A 24,671-nucleotide genomic window follows, 5' to 3' on the forward strand; every position below is an offset into this window, starting at 1 on the left:
GTTTAGCGAAACAACTACACTGTGTTCTATGAAGAATCAATGTCAAAATGCCAGTGCCTCAGGCATTTATACTTAGAAAAAGTACCATGCTACTGCCTCCTTGCAGCAAACTCAGACTGGAATGAAGTTACTGTGATACAGAAATACCACAAAAGGTCCAATGTGACCCATGCCATTTTGGCGCAGGTCAAAACTAAGTCACATCATTTTTCTTTGGGGGAGGCAGTAAGATGGGAAAAAAGTAAGCTAGAGAGTAAAAATGATCTGGATTTAGCCCTCTGAGACCCCCCTGCAAAACTTTGGCTAAATCATCTCTGTAAAATATGATTAAGAACCCTCACTGGACGCATGTAAGCGAAAGTAACATACATGAGCTATCTAGCAGGTATCTACTATATATTAATTTCCTTCCCTTATAGTACCATATCAGAGTGGGATCTTTTGACTCTATCTTTAAAATACTCAAAAAGAACTACACCTATCAGTGTCTCAGTCCACTGTTAATTATTTCTGTGCCTATTAGGCCTGATCTCTGATTTGCTCACTTTGGGGCACCCTGATTTTTATAATCACAGAGTTCTATTCATGGAAGCCCAAAATATTACCCAGGCTTCTAATCAGGGCCCTTCCTAAATGATCTGAAAACTATGACTCTAAGAATCTTTAAAGGAACCTGTAACTACCACTGGTAACTCATTGCATTAATTCAAATTCCTTAAAAAAATTCCTACTAATGCCTAAATGATGAAGTTACTTTCCCTCTTTACTTTGTGATTATGTTAAATTACAGGCCCATCATACAACAGTCCTTGAAATACCAAAAGTGTAATCATGTTCCTTCTATCAGGCTCCTCTCCAGGCAAACCAAGAAATATTATTGTTTATCAAAGCATCTATGTATTAATTAATACAAATCCACAAACAGCTTAATAGTAGGAAAATAAAACAGGCTTTGAGGGACATGTGCACCCCAATGTGTACAGCAGCATTATGTACAATAGCTAAATTATGGGAACAGTCCAAGTGTTCATCGACTGATGGATAAAGAAGAGGGTGGTATATAAATACAATGGAACATTACTCATAAAAAAGAATGAGATCTTGCCATTTGCAACAACATGGATAGAGCTACAGAGTATTATGCTAAGTGAAATAAATCAAAGACAAATACCATATGATTTCTATTCATATGTGGAATTTACGAAACAAATGAGCAAAGGGGGAGAGAGGGAGAGAGAGAGAAAGACAGAGACAGAGAGACAAACCAAGAAACAGACTCTTCACTACAGAGAACAAACTAATGGTTACCAGAAGGGAGGTGGCTGGGGGGATGGGTAAAATAGGTGATGGGGATAAAGGAGTTCACTTGTGATGAGCACCAGGTGATATATGGCAGTGCTGAATCACTATATTGTACACCTGAAACTAATATTATACTGTATGTTAACTAACTGGAATTTACATAAAAACTTAAAAAAAAAAAAGAAAATGAGCTTTGAGGGTCTGTTGTACACTCTTATTTGCTGTAGGGACTCTATGCAAGTTACTTAACTTTTTTGAGTTTCATTTTCCACGTCTATAAAATGAGGAAAATATTATCTGTCTTATATAGAATTGTTTATTTAAAACATTAAATGAAATAATGTTGACATTCAAAATACAGTCACTATGGTCATCTTAATAAAATAAAGCTAAAGGTAAAAAAAACAAACTACATACCATGTTCACTGCATCTTGATCAAAAGGATTCCATTCTATATTCTCAGGATAGTGGGCCAGAACTTTGGATTTGAATGTTCTTCTCAAAGGACTCTGGTCAAAATTTTCACCTACAACAAATAATTAATAATTAGTTATATCTAGAATTTTTTCAGAAGCATGCCAAAATTTTATTTTTACTTTGCAGATGTATTAACAGATGATGTTGAAATCTGATTCAATTTCTACCTCTAACAGTCTGAGTGGTAAAATTCTCAATGGATGACTGAAAAGGAACTGTTAATAAAAAGATCTGCATTTAAAACTTCAGAATCTGGGGGCGCCTGGGTGGCTCAGTTGGTTGAGCATCCAACTTGAGCTCACATAATGATCTCACCAACCGTGAGTTTGAGGCCCATGTCAGGCTCTGTGCTGATAGCTCAGAGCCTGGAGCCTGCTTCGGATTCTGTGTCTCCCTCTCTCTCTGCTTGTGCTCTCTCTCTCTCTCTCTCTTAAAAATAAAATAAAAACATAAAATAATTTTTTTTTAAACTTCAGAATCTGAATTTCAATATCCTGGCTAGACAACGGCACTAAAAATCAAGATCTACTACAAATAAACTTTGCTGTAACCTAATTATTGTTCTTATTTCAATATGTGGTGACAAAAAAAAAGTCTATTTAGAAACATTTAATTTACTAAAGAAACATCTTGAATTAAGCTAATCATACTTCTTCTGATCCTGAAATTTTATACACGAATAGACACAATGCTGCAGTGCTCAAAGGAGGCAATTTTGCTTCAGCTTCCACAGAAATCCCCAACAAATGTGACTGCATCCAGGCTTTTATAAGTAACAGAATTAACAGAATTAGAAACATCATCACTGAGTTGTCTAGTTCAGTAGACAGAACATATTAAACACACTAACCTCTGAAAAGAAACAAGCTATTCTAAGCCAAATTCATCACCTGTCAAAATTCTGGAAAGATAAAGGCAGGCTATACTTTGATTATTACATATGTATATATAAAAAACAAAACTCAATAATGAGTTGTCAAGCTCAGTTCTTTATCTCCTTGACCAAATTATTTCCCATAAGACCTGTTTCCCCCAAATGCCTTAGTTCCATAAAATAAATTAATGTGGATGGCTCTTAAATTCTCAATGTCAAAAAGTTGAGACTGGAGATTTAGAAGACCTTAGAGTATCATTCTGTCTTCTGTGTTTTTTCTAAAGTTCTAATTAAATGCAAAACATGAAGTACCAGTATTTGTACAAGTAAAAATAACAAGTAATTGATAAATCATAATGGGGCATCTAGGTAGACTCAGTTTCCATTGTGGGTAAAAATTATGAAAAGATGGATAGTAAAACACCTTTTAGTGCAAAACTTAACAGATCACAGAAGGAGGGAAAAGTCACACTCTAAAATCTTGTTGGAAACTGTGATATAAAATACACAGCTTTTCTGAATAAAGGAACATAGTTTAAATAGATTTGGTGCAGCAACTAGCCTACTGTTTCCAATTTAAGCCCTTGGCTAATGGTCATTTTCCTCTGTATTCCTCTTATTTAGGCAAACACTTCATCTCTCTTTCGACTCCGTATTTCCGCCTTCTAAATGACAGAATACAGAACTTTTACTTCTAGAAGGAAAACTGTCAAAAGTGTCCCTAGGGACAGTTTATGAGTTTTTGCAACATACTTCTGGAATATGTAAGGATCAACAAAGTCAATGGAAAAATGTGTAACTGTCCATGAGTCAGTATGCCTGAAGAGTCAGGGTTCAGAATGCCCAATTTCAGGAAGGGTATATGATATCTTTAAACTGATTCTAGATTCTCATGAAAACACTAAAAATTTTTAGATATTTCACTTCTACATTTATTAAAAAAAAAGACTACTTTTCACTTCACTTTAAGTCACAGAAAACACAAAACAAATATTCCCTCTTGATTCTAAAGTCTATGCTGCTGACTTTGCTTACTGACACAGGAACAGGATATCCTCAGATAATACACATCAACCAAGAAAGCCTCTCTCCTATACCCACTAAAACATACCAGAAATGTGTATTTTTATCATAAGTATAAATAAAATATGAAACACTGTGGAGGCAAAAGAAACAGCACATAATGCAAGATGCAATTCCTTGCAACACTTACCTTTTAATGAATTCCTGCCTAAGTTGGTTAAAATAGTAACATTATCTTCATTCATATATCAAGTTATTAATGGGACAGAAAATAAATCAGAAAAGTCATGACAGTGCTATTTTCAATATGATTGTTCTCTTAACTAAGGAACACCACCTCTTGAAGCACAATGAATCACCCAGAAGAGGGATAAAGAAGGAAAACCCTTTTTCAGAGAAAAAAATTTCACAAAAACAGAAGATGAAAAAACTCACGAAACAGAAACATAAATCTAATCAAAGCAAAACAGAACCACCACCATTGCCACCACCACCATCACTTATTAGACTGCCAAAAAGGGGAGCAATAGGAAAGATCACTGCTGTATATACAGCTGTCTTGGCAAATATTATTTTGAAGTAAATTAAGGGAAGAACCAACTATGTAGAAATTCTGATAACATTTTAAGGGTTTAGAAATGAGTATATGTAGCTATTACTACTCCTACCAGCCAAAGAAGAGAATCTTGAAGATGCCTTTTGGAGATGAGAGGTAGGGGAACAACCTATTCTTCTCATTTTGAATCCATGTTATATGAACCCCTAACTTGGAATTTACTGCTAGAACTTGGCAGGAGAAATGAATCTGTCTATGAATTTGGGTTCCCAGGCAACTGAAATTATATATAAGCATCCTTAACTTAAAATCCACCTTTTAAACATTGTCCTGAAATGAACAAGGATTTTAAATTTGTGCAGATATTAATATGCCCACTACAAATACATATAAACTTAATTCCAAGTCATATTGCCAAGTATCCTGCTACTAAATTTAAGCTGCAATTAAGCCTTTTCTCCCAAGAAAACAAGACATATCTGCCAAGACAGCTTAAAGACTAGTGAATAATTTTTTCAAGGCTTGAAGCAAATGAGGTCTTTCCAAAAATTAAGATGCAGACAAGAGAGCAGAAATACAAAATAATACCTATTTTTTTTGCCCAAGCAAAACCAAATAAAAAAACAATTATGATGGGCTTGAAGTGAATTAAAATAATTTCTAACATCTCAACTTTTATTTTTACTTTTATTTTTATTTTTACCTGAAGTCGTATTTGCAGCATCTTGGCTCTTGCCATGACGATCTGCTTCTAGCCATTGGTACAAAACTACATAATGTAACAGAAACAAAAAACTTTATAAACAAAGAAACACAAACACAAAAACAAAATGACTTTGAAGAATGGAAAACGAGAATAAAAAATTAAACGAAAGCAATTAAACATGAGACTTTAACATCAATGGAATGTAGCTTAACGCCAACAGCATGTGGTTTATAAGCTATTAGTAATAAGAAAGCAAAGAGAACAGGTAATTGTATCAACATAATAAGTGAAATACTATTTAAACATCTGTAACAGTTATTCATATGGGAAAAAAGCACATATATTCCTCCTGATGCTGATTTAAAGAGAAGTATTAGGAGAAAACTAATGTTTCCATAGTCAGATATAAAAAAATATGATAGACGAAATGACCGACTTTAAAAATTACATCCCAACTTCTGTGCACCTATCAAAATGGCTAAAGTCGAAAAAACTGCACCAAATGTTGACAAATATGTAAAGTGACAGGAATTCTCATTCCTGGTGGGAATGCAAAATGGTACAACCACTTTGGAAGACAGTTTTGCAATTTCTTACAAGACTAAGCACAGTCTTACCATATGATCCCATTGCTCCTAATACCAAGAGGAGCAGCCTACAGTATACGTGATGAATACTTGTCACAACTATCAAGGACATTAAAAACAAGGAAAGTCTGAGAAACAGTCATAGTCAAGAGGAGCTTAAGGAGATATGATAACGGAATATAATGTGGTACATTGGATGAGATGCCCCAAGAGAAAAAAGTACACTAAGTAAACACTAAGGAGATCTGACATATATAGAGTATAATGGGCTGAAAGTATGCTCTCTAATGAGATTCCATTTAATCAACAATCCCTTTATGTGCTATTAACTAGGAAGTGTCAACTCTTGAAGGAAAGTTTACTACAGTAAGGACACAGGCTATTAGAAAATTCACACTAGACCTCTCTAACTTAGCAGCTTTGAAGAGTGTTAAAACTTCTGAATGGGTTACCCAGATATCTACAACTTTTAGACATTCAGTCTTCCCTTTGAAGAGCAAAATAATGACAACGTAGGGTCCTAAAGGCCAGGGAACCTTCCTATCCATACCTCAAAAGTCTGAATTATCTCAAGGCAATTACAAAGGCTAAACTTCTAATCTGGGGGGCTATTTGACCACAGATATTGTGAGAGTTCTATATCCTCATCAAGATTTGCCGAAACTTTGTACACTCTCCTTTCGCAAAACAGCAACAAAACAAAGAGCTGGGGAAGGTGCCCATGGAACTCGTGAACTGAAGATAAAGGAACTGATCCATTACAAAGGCCAAAGACACCCTGAAATCACCAAGGAAGTTATTTGGATCTTTCCAGACAGTCAGATGCTGAACTGACATTTGTCATCAGGAATATTATGTCCCCTAACGGACCTCTGAATAGCCCTCACACATATACCCAGTGTGCAAGGTCACTGGCTGAGGGTGCCCCAGTGGGCACACAAGTCAGTGCACTCCTCCAGGATATCGCACACTCCTGGGAGGCAAACAACTGTTATGACTGGGACCAGCAAGGAAGAATTTGAGAAGCAGACCTCACTCATTAAATATATACCTATTTTTTTTTTGCCTTTGTAGTTTACAGGAATAACTACTCATTAGAGTAAAGAAGTAGCAGAGTAGAGAAGTATTAGACCATGACAGAAAAATCTCTGCCTTTGTCTCTCAAAAATAAATAAACATTAAAAAAAAATCTCATTTGGAAATAAAAACAAATATGGACTTTACAACTGACAACGAATATCACTCTCACAAAAATGAGATGCAAAGTGGGGAAACTAATCCATTCACTAGTCTAACAATTCTGCCTAGCTCTCGTCTAAAGGCTATTATGCCCTGATCAAGGTAGAAACTCTTGGCTGCATTGAGGGTATCGTTAGGAATATTAACCAGTAGTTCAATTACTTCATATAGACCCTGTTTCTGGTTTTACCAAAGAAAAAAAGAAAAAATATAAAAAGTATTCCAGATCCACTTGCACAGAGAATTATACATAAGCAAAAATCTTTTTAGATTCAGATATTCAATTATTTTATCCTTGCCTCCAGATTGCCAAAGTCTGATTATCCATGGTCTAAATATTTCAGAGAATTTCCAGGGAAATAAGTGCATCTGCTTCATGCAAAGCTACAATGTGACTCACCATTACATCAAATTTGGATTTCAAAGCTCACTTTATAACACATATATTTTAAAAGATAATGTAATAACTAAAAAAAGAAATATGACAAATATTTTTACCTAACATACTAGAATGTAAATGGGTAGTTCTAGAAGGACTGAGCTCCAAAAAATTCTTAACTCTCATAAAGCATCTGAAATATGTTACAATACACAGTCTGCTACTATGTTTGTAGATGATGTTAGAATACCAAGAATAACCTTTTTTCACTGTGGCTGGAAGCATAAGATCTGACTTTTTGGTGGCTCCATGCTTCCTCTCATTTGGCACTGACAGTAGGTACCCATAGCTCTGAGCCAGTGGTGAGAGATTTCTATAGCCTGTGCTTGGGGTTGCAAGTGGAGAAGGATTTGTGAGATGTGTGAGCACTGGAGCTATTTCTCAGCCTGAGTGGTCGCGTTAACCCCTTTCTCTGAACCTTCCCACTCTTAGGGTCCCGGTGAATCCCCTCCCTCATTATCCATTTCCACCGTAGCCTGTGTCTGACCACAGCATTTTCTCCACAAAACAAGGACAAGCCTCACAGTATTTCCCCATCCTTCTGTCCCCAAAGAATACCACAGAAGTCCAGGTGTTTTAAAAAAAGCTTGCTGATAGGAACAATGACAACAGATGGGAAGTTAAAAGGTAATCTCTTTTGTCCTGTCCCTTTTCAATTTTATTCCCTTTCCCTCTAAAGGGAAAGTTTAAAAACACACACAGAGATACACATAGGTAATAAATGGTTGACAGAATATTTAGGGTCAAGAAATTTTTCCTATTATTTTGCTAAAGGTGATAGAAGGAAGTGGGATGCTGCCTAAGAAATCCATGCTGAGGCAGAGAAGGGAGAATGTGGTGGTGAGGTAATTTTTCTCCTTCCCATATCTATCCCTATAGGTTCCCAACTGTTTGTCTCTAAAAACCCCTGCCTGAATTGACATGAGTTGGAGTTGGAGAGGGAATACTGGACAGCAGTAGATCCTACAAGGGAGACTGACTAGGGAAAGGGAAGCAGGGGCAGGGCAACTTTACACGTTGGTTAAAAAAAAAAAAAAAAAAAAAAAGGGAAAAAAAAGGAGCACTCCTCTGACATTCACAGAAAGCCATTTCCTATACATGCATTTTCTCTTCATCACATGTAATTGTCCTCTTCAAAACAGTTCCCCCAGGAGGCTGCATATTCATTATTCACTCTAATGGTTCTACCACAATTTAAATAATTTTTGAGCAGGTGACACTTAAGGTGAGACCTGATGAAGTAATAATAATCATCATAGTTAACATATAGTGCTTACTATAGGGCAGGTGTTATTCTAAGTGTTCTACATACATTAAAAGCATTTCATCATCACCATTACTCTATAAGGTAGCTCCTATTTTACCATTTTACAGATGTAGGACCTGAGGCACAAAAAAGGTTAAATAACTTGTCCAAGGTCAGACAACTAGAAAATTCAAACTTACACAGTCTGGCTCCAGACTGTGCTTTCAATTCTACATGTGAGGTCATCTCAGAAAAGAATATTTCAGGCAGGGGAAACAGCAAGTTCAGAATCTCTGAGGTGTCAGTGAGCTTGTCATGGCTGAGATGCAGCAAGGAGGACAGTGCAATGCATTTGAGTGAGCTGGTAGAAGATGAAGTCAGAGAGGTAGCTAGGGCCAGATAAGACAGGGCCTCACAAGCCTTGGTAGGATCTTTCTATCTTGTGTTAAGCATCACGGGAAGTAACTGTGGAGTGTTTTAAACAGAGAAATGACTTTGTTTTAACAAGCTCACCCTGGCAGCTCTGAGAAGAGGCTGTGGAGGGTTAAGAGTGGAAACGAAGATACCAGGTGATTAGGAAACATGTTTTGAGGACATAAAAGATATGATTTGCTGACAAGTTAGATGTGAGAGAAAGGAGTAGTCAAGAAGATATCACAATACCACAGTTTCTGGTCTGAGCACCTGGATGAATAGGATAGCTATTTACTGAAATGGGGAATAATGCAGAAGGAGAGGGTCTTACTGAAGGGTTGGAAGGCTGGAATAAAGAATTCAGTTTGGGATATATTAAGTCTATGATGCCTCTTAGTTATCCAAGTGAAATTTTTCAGTCAGCATTTAGAAATCAGAATTTAAAATTCAGGGAAAAGTTAGAAAATTCAGTATCAAATAGATGGTATTGGACATCACAGGGCTGGATAAGATCACTGAGGAAATGAATATAAATGAAGAGAGGCTGGGGTCACAGCCCTGGGAGGCTCAAGAATAAACGTTAAGCGGTTAGGAAGAGAATGAGGAACTGGCAAAAAGGTAAATGAAAAATGCAGCCAGGGGCGCCTGGGTGGCGTAGTCGGTTAAGCGTCCGACTTCAGCCAGGTCAAGATCTCGCGGTCCGTGGGTTCGAGCCCCGCGTCAGGCTCTGGGCTGATGGCTCGGAGCCTGGAGCCTGTTTCCGATTCTGTGTCTCCCTCTCTCTCTGCCCCTCCCCTGTTCATGCTCTGTCTCTCTCTGTCCCAAAAATAAATAAAAAAACGTTGAAAAAAAAAAAAATGCAGCCAGTGATGAAACAGAAAGACCAGAAGCATGGGTATCACAGAAGCCAAGTAAAGACAATGTTTTAACAAGGAGAGAGTTGACAGCATGGAAATCACTGGCGACCTTGAGGAGATTTCTGTGGAGTAGTGGGAGTAAAAAGTTGTGTGGAGTTGTTCCAAGAAACAATGCAAAGAGAGGAAGTAGAGGCAGAGAGTATAAATAAGCCTTCTGGAGAGTTTTCCTGGAAACATGAGAAATGGAAAATACTGAAGGAGAACAAGGGAGGGAAAGGGTTTTGTTTGTTTAAGGACAAAGAGGTATTAACTCATTCAAGTAACATATCCAGAATGCCTACACTGAGCCAGGCACAGTGACTGATGCTGCGGACAGGACTGATTAGTACAGTCCAGTCCTCCGGAGATCTCTCATTCTCCTATCTTCCCTTCCCAATGCCACAATAGAGAGCAGACTTTGCCCATTCCATATGCTATTATGGGGCTGATGCAGGTTGTACTGCCCAGGTAACCATACTTTCTATCCCCAGCATACAGGTTACCTACTTTATCCTCATAAGGTTATAAACAGGACACTGAATCCCTTGAAAACTACATTCTCTCCATTACATTTTTTCCTCCTGGTACTCCTAGAAATGGCCCCAAAGCATTCTCACTTGGATAAGCCATGCTGCACCAGTGTGCAGCCACTACTGGTTCTGGATCTGTGACAGCCTTCAGGTGCTCACCAACATCCATATTCTCTCTTTGTCAATATCCTTGCATCTGGGTGAGGGCCAAATCACTAGTTCTTGCCAATGAAATATGAGCAGAAGTGATGTGTGTCACTTCCAGGCTGAGGCACATAACCTGTCTGTCCTTTGCCATCCATCAGCTAAAGGCAAATGGAGATGAGGCCTTAAAAAAATGAGAAGGTCACACAATGGAAGAAAACTTCGGTCACTGAATGTCTCTACAAAAGAGCCCCTCCCACCCTGGCCTACATTAGATTAAACAATAAAAGAGAAATAAACTTTTACTGTCTCAAGCCATTGACAGTTTGTGTTGTTGTGATAGCAATTAGCTATTTATATGTTTCTGGATTACCCTGAGTTTTTATTTGTGTTACTGTTGATCTTCTTACTATGATACCAGTCCCTGACTATACTGTGTCTTCTCTTCCTTGGTAATTCTCTAGATTGCTTTTCAGTGTGCTCAAATACATAATAAATGCAGTTCTTTAAACATGGGAGGAGAATTTGCCCATTTTTTATGGATGCTCTTACCTTTCATAGAAGCCATATACTCACTACTAAGCTATTAATCAAGACCAAGGTTTTAACCCATGATGGTCCTGTTAGCCTTTCTAAATACACAACTTCTAAATCTAGTCAGCGATCCTGCAGGTCTAAGTTGCTGGTCACAAAGGGAATCAAGCAAAAGAAGCTGAAGGGATCTCTGAAAATTCATAGACCCTACTGAGGAATAAAAATCAGTTAAAGAGACATAAATCCTGGTAATCTTAAGAGTTTAAGATATTAACATAAGCATATCAACATCAACTTAGTAAATTTTGAATTTCTAAGAAATTCACTGATAAGAACAGATACTACACTTGATCTTAGCCAAAAGGCCAAGAAGCGATAAAAATTCAAAACATACTTCATTATTGATTACATCAAAATTAAAGAGCCATGCTATATTTAGCTAACACCAAATACACTTCAATTACTGAAGTTCATTCACTGGGAGCCAAAAGAGTATACAACACAGTTATTCTGTTTCAACTCCAACTTACATAATTTAATCTGTTACTAACCATCTGAAGTTGGCACAGATGTTACCTGTTAAAGGGCATGGACCCCACTAAGACAGCCCTTACTTCAGAGGTCCCTAGCCCACTAGCCCTTCTGACATAGTGGCTATACATCTGGGGTGTTCCCATGACTATCAGGTTTGATAATTCACTAGAGCGACTCACAGAACTCAGGAAAGCACTATACTTATGACTGCAGTTTGATTGCAAGTGATACAAATCCTAAGAACCAAATGAAGACACACACAGGGTGAAGTCTTAGAGGGAATGCAGAGCTTTCATGGTCTCTCCAGTAGAATCAGGGTATGTCACTCACCACCACTACACATACACAACAATGTGTCCATCAACCAAAAAGCTGCACTAAGCTTTGGTATTTAGAGGGTTTAAAAAAAAAATGTTTATTTATTTTGAGAGAGAAGAAGAGGTGGGGAGAGGAGGAGGGACAGAGAGAGAGACAGGGAGAGACAGAGAATCCTAAGCAGGCTCTGCACTGTCAGCCACAGGTCCAACACAGAGCTCGATCTTACAAACTGCAAGATCATGACCGGAGCCAAAACCAAGAGTTGGATGCTCAACTGACTGAGTCACCCAGGAGCCCCGGTATCTAGAGTTTCTAGTGGGCCTCATTACATAGGCAGGGCTGATTCAATCACTGGCCATGTGACTGAACTCAAATCTCCAACCTCCTCTCTTCCCCAGAGGCCTGGATGGCTCAAGTCCTCTGGTAACTAGCCCCTATTCTGAAGCTATCTAGGGGCGCTTCATTAGTTACTTCACTAGGATAATGCTCTTACTACTCAGGAAATTCCCAGGCTTCTAGGAGATCTGTGCCAGGAACCTAGGACAGAGAGCAAACAAATTCTTATTAGGCACTGTGCCTTCTATCACCAAACACAGAACACAGTAGGCAGATTATTTGCAAAAATAACCTTTGCAATTAATTTAAGACCTAGAGTCCTCTGATAATGATGAATAAACAAAGCACTCTGCTTCTAAGCCATGCTTTTCATACTTTTCCTTTTTTAATAAAATGTGAAACAAGAAAAAAACTTTAATCACTTAAGTACTGTAACTGATATTATAAAACCCTATAAGAGAAATGGGTCCATAATTTTTAGGTTAGTCATCAAAAAAACAGTGCTTAGTAAGTGATTTTTATTACTCTGAAAAATATAACAGTGATTTTCAAATAATAATTATAGCCAAGAAAACAAGGCTCTAGTTCTATGTGAATATCCTGGGTTCTAGTAATTTAGGGCAAATCATAATTTCTTTGAGCAAAGGTTTCCTCATACATAAAATACAGATTATATAACAACAACACATTAGTATTGACATCTAACTTATATGAGGATCATTTATGTAATGTATTTCTGAGAAAGCATATTAATGTTATTATTTGATGCTGCATGTTATACAATATAAAACAAATCTTCCCTATTGCTAAAGAACTTATTCTCTGGTAAAATGACATCGGGAGAGCCACCCTTTGCTTCCAGGAACAAAAGAAAGGCTCCTAGCATTAAAATATTTATAACTGACAAGTAACACTATAGGGCTAGAGTTCTAAGATGATTCAAACTGAAATATTTCTGCTGTATGACTCAAAGAAGCAGTTATTTGCTCAGAGCCAACCTAGATTTTTCCCTTCATTTCCATTCATTACTTTTTGCTGCCAATACTCTCCCCCCAAAAATTTTTATAAGGAGTCAGAAACCAGTAACTCAGTTTAGTTTACACAGGGATACCAATGGACATATACAAGAATACCACTTTCTTCCTCGTACCCTCTTAAAAAAAAAAAAAAAAAAAAAAAAACCTGCATAAGAAATCAACAAAGTTCTCTAAAGGAAAGATACACATTACAGAGTAGGAAAAGGAATATATGTGATTTACTAATGCTCCCCTACCTCACCGTCTATGAAATTATTATCATATGAGCAAGATAGGGCAAAAAAATGTTACTAAAATTCACTGAGAAACAAAATCTTCCTATAAGAATCAAGCAGAAGCATTATTATTCCAACAATTACTTGGAGTTTTTCTTGCAGCTAGAATGGCTGTGCTGATGTGAATGTTGCTAAGTAAGAGTGACCTCAGTCTCTCTTCATCAGTATGCACTTTTATCCAAAGGCCCTCAAGGCCCTCCTCTAACATGCTAAGTGTTAGCTAGAATATTGAGGCTTTAAAATGAACTGCATGGGGGGCATGATCTCACAGTCCCTGAGTTTGAGCCCCATGTGGGAGTCTGTGCTGACAGCTCAGAGCCTGGAGCCTGTCTCAGGTTCTGGGTCTCCCTCCCTCTCTGCCCCTCCCCCACTTGTGGTCTGTCTCTCAAAAATAAATAAATGTTAAAAACAATTAAAATGAACTGCATGGGATGCCTGGGTGGCTTAGTTGGTTAAGCATCCGACTTCGGCTCAGGTCATGATCTCACAGGTTCGTGAGTTCGAGCCCCGCATCCGGCTCGGTGCTGACAGCTCAGAGCCTGGAGCCTGCTTCAGATTCTGTGTCTCCCTCTCTCTCTGCCCCTCCCCTGCTCACACTCGGTCTCTCTCTCAAAAAAAACAAATAAACATTAAAAAAAAATTAGGGACACCCGGGTGGCTCAGTCGATTAAGCAGCTGACTCTGGCTCAGGTCATGATCTTGCAGTTCATGGGTTTCAGTCCTGCATCAGGCTCTGTGCTGACAGTATGCAGCCTGGAACCTGCTTTGGATTCTGTGTCTTCCTCTCTCTCTGCCCCCCTCCTGCTTATGCTCTGTCTCTCAAAAATACATAAATTTTTTTTTAACGTTTATTTATTCTTGAGACAGAGAGAGACAGAGCATGAATGGGGGAGGGTCAGAGAGAGAGGGAGACACAGAATCCGAAACAGGCTCCAGGCTCTGAGCCATCAGCAAAGAGCCTGACGCGGGGCTTGAACTCACGAACCGCGAGATCATGACTTGAGCCAAAGTCGGACGCTTAACCGACTGAGCCACCCAGGCGACCCATAAATTTTTTTTTTAATTCTGTAAAAATTTAAAATGAACTGCATGGACTCTAATTCTTAAAATGGTATCAAGGGATAGCACAGAACTATTAAATTATGATCCACATATTCTAGGACGAAGACAACGTGACCTGCCAGATAACAAGGACCTTCCCAGAGGCTGTGATTCCCAAAGCTACTGTCTAGCATATTTTAAAAAGTTAAGTCACATCATCTATGGTAGAGAGAAAAAAAATTTTAATAACTTCCTAAAGTTTTCAAAATTAACAGAAAACAATCAAGGCTAAAAATGAGAGCGAAGAGTGGAATTTTTCTCTTCCCTGTAGGAAAAACAAGGTCTTCCTCCCTCCATCAGACAAACATAAAAGAAAACCCTCAAGATGATCTCAAGCCCTGAGTTTCAAATCACAATTCCTACTATCCACCAAGAATCTTGCTCACCTGTTTCAGTTACCAGCAGCCTTTACTTAACACTTGCGAAACTGAATTCCTCTCCCATGAAGCTTTTCCTCTGTTAACAGTGCCACAATTCATGTAGTTACTAAGTACTGCTATCTACTTATTCATCCATGAAGAAAAAAATCAACACTAAAAGCAATCCTATCAAGAGACTCATATTCACTGTTTTTACTCCAGAACTCAGAGTACTATCTGGTTCTCTTCTTCCTCCATTTGGACCCATCTCCTTTCCTTCCATATTCAAATAATCACTAAATTTTGCAGTTTATACCTCCTTAACATCCCTCCAAATCAGGGTTTCCTTTCCATCTTCACTGCTATTTGTGAATTCTGAGCTTCAAGCCAGACTCAGAATCTTGCTACAGTTTCCTAACTAACTGGTCTCCCTGCCATACACTGTACACTGAACTCCCCTTCTAATTCATGTCATTCTCTCTCTTCTCTCTGTCCCTCTTTTTCTTTTGTCAACAAGTATTTTTTTAATGTTTATTTCTTTGAGAGAGAGAGTGTGTGTGTGAGCAAGGGAGTGACAGAGACAGAGAGGGAAAGAGAGACTCCTAAGCAGGCTTCATGCTCAATGTGGAGTTTGATGAGGGGCTTAATCTCATGACTAGTCCTTAAACCTGGTAGGGCCTCATGACTGTCTCAAATGAAAGCCTATAGCAGAAGTGAGACTGTGGTTTCCAAGGCTTAATCATATGAAAAGTGCCATGCGTTTCCACCTCACTCTCTTGGAATACATGCCCTTAGAGTGTAGCTACATACAGTGCTGTCAGAAAGCCCAAGCAGCCTCTGGAAAAGCCCATAAGGACAGAAACGGAGGGTCCTAGCCCTTATTCCTTTGTTGGACAAATATATTCTGAGATGGTCACTTGTGTGGCTTCACAGACTAAGGTTATACCCTTGTGAGTAGAGTATTGTCTCCCTCAAAGGAGGTGGATGGACAGTGCCATTGTTAATCAGCTTGGGAAAATACACCTCATGACATGAAAAGAAACCATGAAAGATCGAACTTAGACTGACATGAAGAAGAAACTCTTCTCTCTAGACTTCATTACCTTGAGCCTAGACTACGAGCAGTCCAAATGTGCCTAACAACTCTCCTCACTTTTGGGAAAAAAATAAATATCTTCCATGTGGAAGCAGATCTTGGTTTCAGCAAGGAGGCAAACCTCTATCAGGGAAAGAACACAACTCTCTAAAGAGTCCCAAGGGGCCAAGTGATTCTATGAGTAATAAGAGCAGTCACACTGATATTTTCCTAAGCTGGTTAATGTCACTTTCCATTTATGATTTCCTTCTATCATCTTTAAGTATTTTGTGAAGTGTTACTGTTTTCAGCTATAAGAAATAAGAGAGTCCAGTGCAGGAAGAACAAGCTGTACTCGGCAAGACCAGCATAGCCGTAGCAGCAATGACTGGTGAGATCCCCAATAAGATTTGGGATTGGAAAGTTCAGCTGCTCATATCCAAGTTGGTCTTCTCTCTTCTCTACCAATTCTTAAGAACTGGGCAGTTATCAAGGGAGCTTGCTTTCAGTTATCTCCATGGGTTTCTCTTTTGTTGCTCCCTACATATTTGTGTTCCATTGGGTTCTGTCCTTGTTCATTTTTTCTTACTCTACATGTTACAGTCCACAGTTCACACTACCACCTACATTAATGACTTCCAAATATATATCTTTAGCCTAATCACTCTTCGCTCCAGGTCAACATTTTCAAGTACTATGGGAAATCTTTACCACAGGCTGTTAAAAGCCAACATATTCTATATGCTTTTTTAAAATGTTTCATCTTTTGAGAGTGAGCACGCACGTGGGGGAGGGGCAAAAAGAGAGGGGGACAGAGGATTCAAAGCAGATTCCACATTCACAAGCTGACCCCAGCGAGCCCAACGTGGGGCTTGAACTCATGAACCACAGGGATCATGACCTGAGCTGAAGTCAGACGCTCAACTGACTGACCACCCAGGCACCCCACAATGTATTCTAATTTGAACTCCTCGTATGTCCTTCAGACTACCTCTTCTTTCTCTATTCCTTTGGACTCTTCCTTCTCTTTAAAAAAGGCTGAGAAAGGGGCACCTGGGTGGCTCAGTCGGTTAAGTCTCTAACTTTGGCACACGTCGCAATCTCACGGTTTGTGAGTTCAAGCCCCGTGTTGGGTTCTGTGCTGACAGCTCGGAGCCTGGAGCCTGATTCGGATTCTGTGCCTCCCTCTCTCTCTGATCCTCCCCTGCTCACACTTTCTCTCTCTCAAAAATAAAGAGTTAAAAAAATTATAAATAAATAAATAAATAAATAAGGCGGAGAAAAACAAAATGCAATGAAAGAAATTCCTTCTAGCATACAAAGTGTTTTCTGTAATAAACAAAGTTCAATATCCTCATAACATGGAGAATCTTAGCTGTTCGTTTCTGGAGCATACATATAGAATAACTAAGCTTTGTATGACCATGGGTAAACTAGTTTTTCTTTTTTTCATAAAGGAATATGGCAGTGATAAGTGAAGTTATGTTTTAAAAATATTAACTATCATAAAGATTCTATTCTTTAAAAAAAATTGTTTTGAGTATAATGACACAGTGTTACAGTAGTTTCAGGTATACGACATAGTGATTGGACAATTCTATCCTATGCTCACAAGTGTAGCTACCACCTGCCACCATACAACACTGTTACAATACCACTGACTATATTCCCTATATTGTGCCATTTATTCCTGTGACTTACTCCTTCCCTAACTGGAAGCATGTATCTCCCAATCCCCTTTATCCCCACACTCCCCTCTCCTCTGGCAACCATCAATTTGTTCTCTGTATTTATAGGTCTGAGTCTGCCTTTTGTTTGTTTATTCATTTGTTTTTTAGATTCCACATGAGTAAAATCATATGGTATTTGTCTTTCCCTGACTTGTTTCATTCAACTTAATACCCTCTAGGTCCATCCATATGGTCGCAAACAGCATGATCTCTTTTCTATGGTTGTGTCTGTGTGTGTCCATGGTATATACACACCACATCTTCCTTATCCATTTGTCTACTGACAGACACTTAGGTTGTTTCCATTATCTTGGCTACTGTAAGTAATGCTGCAATAAACATAGGCATACATAGATCTTTCTAAAAATTTTTTTTAACGTTTATTTATTTTTGAGACAGAGAGAGACAGAGCATGAACGGGGGAGGGTCAGAGAGAGAGGGAGACACAGAATCTGAAACAGGCTCCAGGCTCTGAGCTGTCAGCATAGAGCCCGACGCGGGGCTCGAACTCACGGACCGCGAGAGCATGACCTGAGCCGAAGTTGGCCGCTTAACCAACTGAGCCACCCAGGCGCCCCCATAGATCTTTCTGAATTAGTGTTTTTGTGGTCTTTAGGTAAATACCCAGTAGTGGGATTATTAGATCATATGGTATTTCTATTTTTAATTTTTTGAGAAACCTCCATACTGTTTTTTCCCAGTGGCTGTTATCAATCATAAAGGCTATTTTCAAAATTCTCCTTCAAATGTTAGGAGAAGTGAGCATGACAGCAGCATGCCTAACAGCATTCTTGACTTGTAGAGTTAGTTCTCTATTTGCTTACATCAATTTTTCATTAAAAAAAAAAAAAGCCACTCAACCCTTCAATAACATGAATCTATTATTCAGGACTGATTTGTAGTTGGAAGAAATGCCCTATAGTTACTAATATAAAACAATATAAGCAGTATTTCTAACAAATATTGTAAAAGCCACAAAAAAATATTTATGTATGTGTGTCTGTGTGTACCTCTGAATAAAAGGTAACCCTGGAAGAAGATGATCCATATATCATCACCCAAAGCCCATAATTTATAATAGGGTTCACTCTTGGTGATCTCAGAGTTTTAACAAATTTGTAATGACACGTATCTACTATTTATAGTATCGTACAGAAGAGTTTCACTGTCCTAAAAATCCTGTTCTCTACCTATTCGAATACCCCTCTCTGCCCCTAACCCGAAGCAACCACTTAATCTCTTTAGTGTCTCCATTTTCTGTCTTTTCCATAAAGTCATATAGCTGGAATCATATAACACATATATAGCCTTTTCAGCTTGGTTTCTTTCACTTAGTAATATGCATCTAAGGTTCTTCCATGTCTTTTCATGTCTTGGTAGCTCATTTCTCTTTGGCACTGAATAGTATTCCACTGCATGGATGTATCATAGTCTTTTTATCCATTTACCTACCGAAGAGCATCTTGGAAACAACGCTTCCAAGCTTCCAAGTTTTGGCAATTATGAATACAGCTACTATAAACATCTGTGCTTAGGTTTTTATGTGGTATAGATTTTCATGTGGTATAGGTTTTCAACTCTTTTAGGTAAATACCAAGGAGTATGATTTCTGTATCAGACAGTAAAGTGTGTTTACTTTTGTAAGAAACTGTCAAACTGTCTTCCAAAGTGTACCATTTTGTATTCCAACTGGCAATTGAGTTGTTAAATATTTTAACATTTATTAGGTTAGTTAGACATTATATTTATGTTGTCACCCTTGACAACAATGGCTCTGTCATCATTATAGCTACTTTGTAAGTTACTTAACAATGGGTTGTATTGACAATAAAAGATTATATATAACTAAGTTATATATATAACAAGACAAAATTATACACTACCTATAGAAAACAGCATTCTCTCTAACAAATAAACCAACGAACTCTTACAATGAATCTTAACTATTATTTTGAAGTCTGTGAGTAGCCAAAGATATGGATATCCTGGAAATGACATATTTACTTCCTTCCCAATTTTAAGTGAGTAGCAGTGAAAATAGTCTAATCTGCAGGAAACAGAATACGCTTTCTTAGTCAAGAATCACAAATTCTTGGACTCATAAGAGTTCTTACAGACCAAAGAGGGAATCACTTCCAAAGCCCTACCTGGTAATTTCTCTAGCTCAGTGAGTAATAACAACCACTGATCCAATGGCTCAAGCCGGACAGCTAGTCATCCTGGATTCCTCTTTCCCTCTTATTCCCCACATCTAATCAAATACTTCACCCTACTGATTTAACCTCCTATTTTCAAAAAATCTATTTAATTCTCCCCATCCCCACTGCCACTGCTAGAGTCTGATCCAATTTCATCTCTCATCTGAGTTACTACACATGTTATCACTGTCCTAACTGCCCCCAAGCTTATTTCCCACCAACTCTTACTCCATAATGCAGCCAAGAAATCTTTCTAAATACAAATGTGATATACTCTCTTTTGAAACTTTTCAATAGTGCTTCATCATCCTAAGGATAAATCTCAAATTCCTTAACAGATTTTCAAAATTTTTCACAATCTGAGTGCTTATGTCTTAACCCTTCCCACAGGATTTTCCATATCCTTTATATTCTGTACTCCAGGCATGAAGAAATTAATAGCTGCTCACCATATGTACAATATTCTTTGAAATTAGCCAACTTTTACCTATGTTGTTCTGCTACAGATATTTCCTCTGGTAGTGCCCCCACCAACCCACCCCTACATCTCACCTGTAAATTCCTGGCCTCCCTTCAGATCTAAGTTTATAGGCATTTCTTCTAGAAAAGCCTTTAGCTCTATGAGGATAAAAGTTGTATCTTGTTTACTACTGAATCCCCAGGGCGTACACAGTGTCCAGTAGAATATAAATTCAAGGACCATTTGCTAGTAAGTAAGTGAATAATTAAGAACATGGGCTAGTTGAAAGAATGAGACTGCTACTGACTTTGTGGGAAGACTTTTATCCTGTTTATACAAATTCCAGGATAGTTTTGTAGTAGTTTAAAGGTTGTTTAATAAGAATTTAAGATCTGTGATTATAACTGTACTGAAATTATAAATTAAAATTATTACTGGAAGACGGTGGAGTAGGAGGACCCTAAGTTCACCTCATCCCATTGATACAACCAGGTAACACTTACATGGTTATGTAAATAACCCAGAAAATTACCCGAAGACTACATAACAGTCTCCACAACTAAATGCAGAGTAGAGACCATACTGAGGAGGGTAGGTAGGGTAGAAATGCAGTAAGGAGCTAAAGCAGCCTGCAGGGAGTCGAGGGGGTGGAGAGGGGAAAAAAACAGACCCTCACATGGAGGAGCCTTTATAGGGAAGATAAATCCCTGTAACAGTTGGCTTTGAAAACCAGAAGGCCAGCCAAATTATGGAAAGAGCCTAAATGTCTATCAACTGATGAATGGATAAAAATAGATGTGGTTTATATATACAATGGAATACTACTTGGCAATGAGAAAGGATGAAATCATGCCGTTTGCAGCAACATGGATGGAACCGAAAGGTATTATGCTGAGTGAAATAAGTCAGAGAAAGACAGATATCATGTTTTCACTCATATGTGGAACTTGAGAAACTTAACAGAAGACCATGGGGGAATGGAAGGGGGAAAAAGTAGTTGCAAACAGCGAGGGAGGGGGGCAAACCACAAGAGACTCTTAATACAGAGAATAAACTGAAGGTAGATGGGGAGGGTGGAGGAGAGGGGGAAATGGGTGATGGGCATTGAGGAGGGCACTTGTTGGGATGAGCGCTGGGTGTTGTATGCAAGCCAATTTGACAATAAGTTATATTCATAAAAAATAAAATAAAAAATAAAAAATAAATTAAAAAGTAAAAAAACCAGAGGATCTGAATTTTGTGAGTTCTTACAACCAGCAGGACTTCAAACCTGGAATTTTAAAAATAAGGAAGGAAAGCAAGGCGGGTGAAAGGATACTGAGTCCCTGCCTTTAAAGAGACAGCACAACAGGGCACCTGGGTGGCTCAGTTAAGCATGTGACTATGGCTCAGGTCATGATCTCATGGTTCATGAGCCCGAGTCCACCTGGGATTCTCTCTCTGCCTCTCCCCCACTTGTGCACACATGCAAATCCAAGCACTTTCTCTCTCTCTAACTAAATAAATAAACTTAAAAAAAAAAAAAAAAGCTGGTACAAAAATAGCCCCTGGGGATACAGCATAGAAGCAGCAGTTTATTTATTTTTTTTCAATATATGAAATTTATTGTCAAATTGGTTTCCATACAACACCCAGTGCTCATCCCAAAAGGTGCCCTCCCACCCCCCATCACCCCTCAGTTTGTTCTCAGTTTTTAAGAGTCTCTTATGCTTTGGCTCTCTCCCACTCTAACCTCTTTTTTTTTTTTTCCCTTCCCCTCCCCCATGGGTTTCTGTTAAGTTTCTCAGGATCCACATAAGAGTGAAAACATATGGTATCTGTCTTTCTCTGTATGGCTTATTTCACTTAGCATCACACTCTCCAGTTCCATCCACGTTGCTACAAAGGGCCATATTTCGTTCTTTCTCATTGCCATGTAGTACTCCATTGTGAATATAAACCACAATTCCTTTATCCATTCATCAGTTGATGGACATTTAGGCTCTTTCCATAATTTGGCTATTGTTGAGAGTGCTGCTATAAACATTGGGGTACAAGTGCCCCTATTAGAAGCAGCAGTTTAAAAACCGCCTGGGGTATACAGGAGGAAGAGTAGTTTATTCATCTCAGAGGTGTCCTGGAGGAACAGAGATCCTTGGGAGACTCCTCCAAGAACAGAGGAACTGGCAGCTGCCATTTTCTTCCCACCCTCCCCAGAATAAACATAAGACTACCTGCTGGAACCAGCACAGCCCACTTACTACCTAACTTGCTTACACCAAACTCCACTACCCTCCCTCCCACTGCACATTCTGGGTCCGTACTCCACCCATCCTCACCTCCCTCCCATCCCCCCCCCATCAATATGCTCTTGGCCAGGGCCCATCCAGGGCAGTGCCACAGGCCCAGCAGTGTGCAAGCAGCCTGGATAGGGGCCAGGGATACTCCAAAATGACTCCTTCCCAGGGAGAGAAAAAGATAACAAACAGACTGCAGTGGACTGGGGGCAGACATGTGGTCTGACTACAGGCTCTACCCACCAATGCAAGCTTCTCAGAGAACAGCACAGGGAAAGTGTCCTGCAGTTTGTTGCTACTGCATCTCTGGCAAACACCTCATCTAACTCAACTCAAGCCTCAGACTTGCCCACTAACAGGACAGGGACCACACTCTACCCACAATAGGCAAAGAGCCACTAAAGACACCTAGACTGAAGAAAAAAGCGACTCAACCACAACACACACAAAAGACACCCCTTAAGCACCAGGTTCTGGTAAACAGGGAACACTGTACTGCAGGGCACTACAGAACCACTTCTTCATAAGGCCACTACTTTCAAGAGCAGGGGACATAGCTGACTTTCCTAACACATAAAAACAGACACATAGACATGGACAAAATGAAAGTAAGAGGTGAGAAGGTGAGAGAAACAAAAAATTATGCAAAATAAGAATAGACTTAGGAAACTCAGCGACTCCATCAAGCATAATAACATTCACATTTTAGGAATCCTAGAAGGAGAAGAGACAGAAAAGGGGATAAAAATTTTATTTAAAGAAATAGCTGAAAACTTACCAAATCTGGAGAAGGAAACAGAAATCCAAATCCAGGAGGCACAGAGATTTCCCAACAAAATCAACTCAAACATGTCCATCCACACCAAGACACTTAGTAATTAAAATGGCAAAAAGCAGTGACAGAGAATTTTAAAAGCAGCAAGAGAAAAGAAAGCAGTTACGTACAAGGGAAATCTCATAAGGCTATCAGCTGGTTTTTCAGCAGAAACTCTGTAGGCCAGAAGGGAATGATATATTCCAAGTGCTAAAAGGGAAAAATCTGTAGCCAAGAATACTCTATCCAGCGAGATTATCATTCAGAATAGAAGGAGATATAAAAAGTTTCCAGACAAACAAAAGTTAAAGGAATTCATAACCAATAGACCAGTCCTATAAAAAATGTTAAAGGGGACTCTTTGAGTGGAAAGCAAAGACCAAAAGTAAGAGTAAAGTAAAAAAATTGAGAAGCAAAAAGCAGTAAAAATAAGTATATCTGTAAAATTCAGTCAAGGGACTCATAAAAGAATGTAAAATATAACACCATTTACCTAGAAACATGGGGAAAGAAGAATAAAGAAGAGATTCAAACCTAAGCAGCCGTCAACTTACCATGGGCTGTTATATGCAGATGTTATATATAAACCCAATGCTAAACATAAATCAAAAGCCAGTAATACATATGCAAAAATAAAGGGAAAGGAATCCAAACATATCACTAAAGAAAGCCTAATCATGAGAAAAGAGCAAGTGAAGAAAGGAACAGAGAAGATCTACAAAAACATAAAACAAGTAACAAAATGATAATACATACATACATATCAGGAATTACTTTGAATAATTTGAATAAAAGCTCCAATCAAAATACACAGAGTGACAGAGTAGATAAAAAAAAAAAAAGACCCATCTATATGCTGCCTACAAGAGACTCATTTTAGATCTAAAGACACATGCAGATTGCAAATGAAGGGATGGAGAAATATTTATTAATACAAATGGAACTGAAAAGAAAACCAGAATAGTAATACTTATTTTGGACAAAATATACTGTAAAACAAAAACTGTAACAAGAGACAAAGAAGGACACTACACAATGATAAACAGACAATCCAACAAAAGAAGATACAACAACTGTAAATATTTATGCATCCAACACAGGAGATGCATAAAGCAGTTAACAACAAACATAAAGGAAGAGAGAATAATATAATAATAGTAAGGGACTTTAATACCCACTTAGTTTTCCAA

General features: G+C 38.5%; 1 protein-coding gene and 1 pseudogene across 6 annotated transcripts in view; both read right to left on the minus strand.

Annotated features, from left to right (window-relative positions):
* The window catches only part of DENND5B (DENN domain containing 5B), a 187,813-nt gene that overhangs the window by 108,850 nt on the left and 54,292 nt on the right, over positions 1-24,671 (minus strand). For 4 of the 6 annotated variants that reach the window (XM_060658002.2, XM_060657999.2, XM_060658001.2 and 1 more), the window contains exons 2-3: positions 4,937-5,002; positions 1,720-1,829 (exon numbers count right to left, since the gene is read on the minus strand). In XM_060658002.2, coding sequence (XP_060513985.2) covers positions 1,720-1,829; positions 4,937-5,002 — 176 coding nt within the window. The remainder of the gene's footprint in view (positions 1-1,719; positions 1,830-4,936; positions 5,003-24,671) is intronic. The other 2 variants (XM_060658003.2, XM_060657998.2) reach the window with 1 other exon arrangement.
* On the minus strand, positions 11,142-11,345 carry LOC132660522 (U2 spliceosomal RNA; annotated as a pseudogene).

The sequence above is a fragment of the Panthera onca genome, chromosome B4, assembly GCF_046562875.1.
Source record: "Panthera onca isolate mPanOnc1 chromosome B4, mPanOnc1 haplotype 2, whole genome shotgun sequence".
Classification (NCBI taxonomy): Eukaryota; Metazoa; Chordata; class Mammalia; order Carnivora; family Felidae; genus Panthera; species Panthera onca.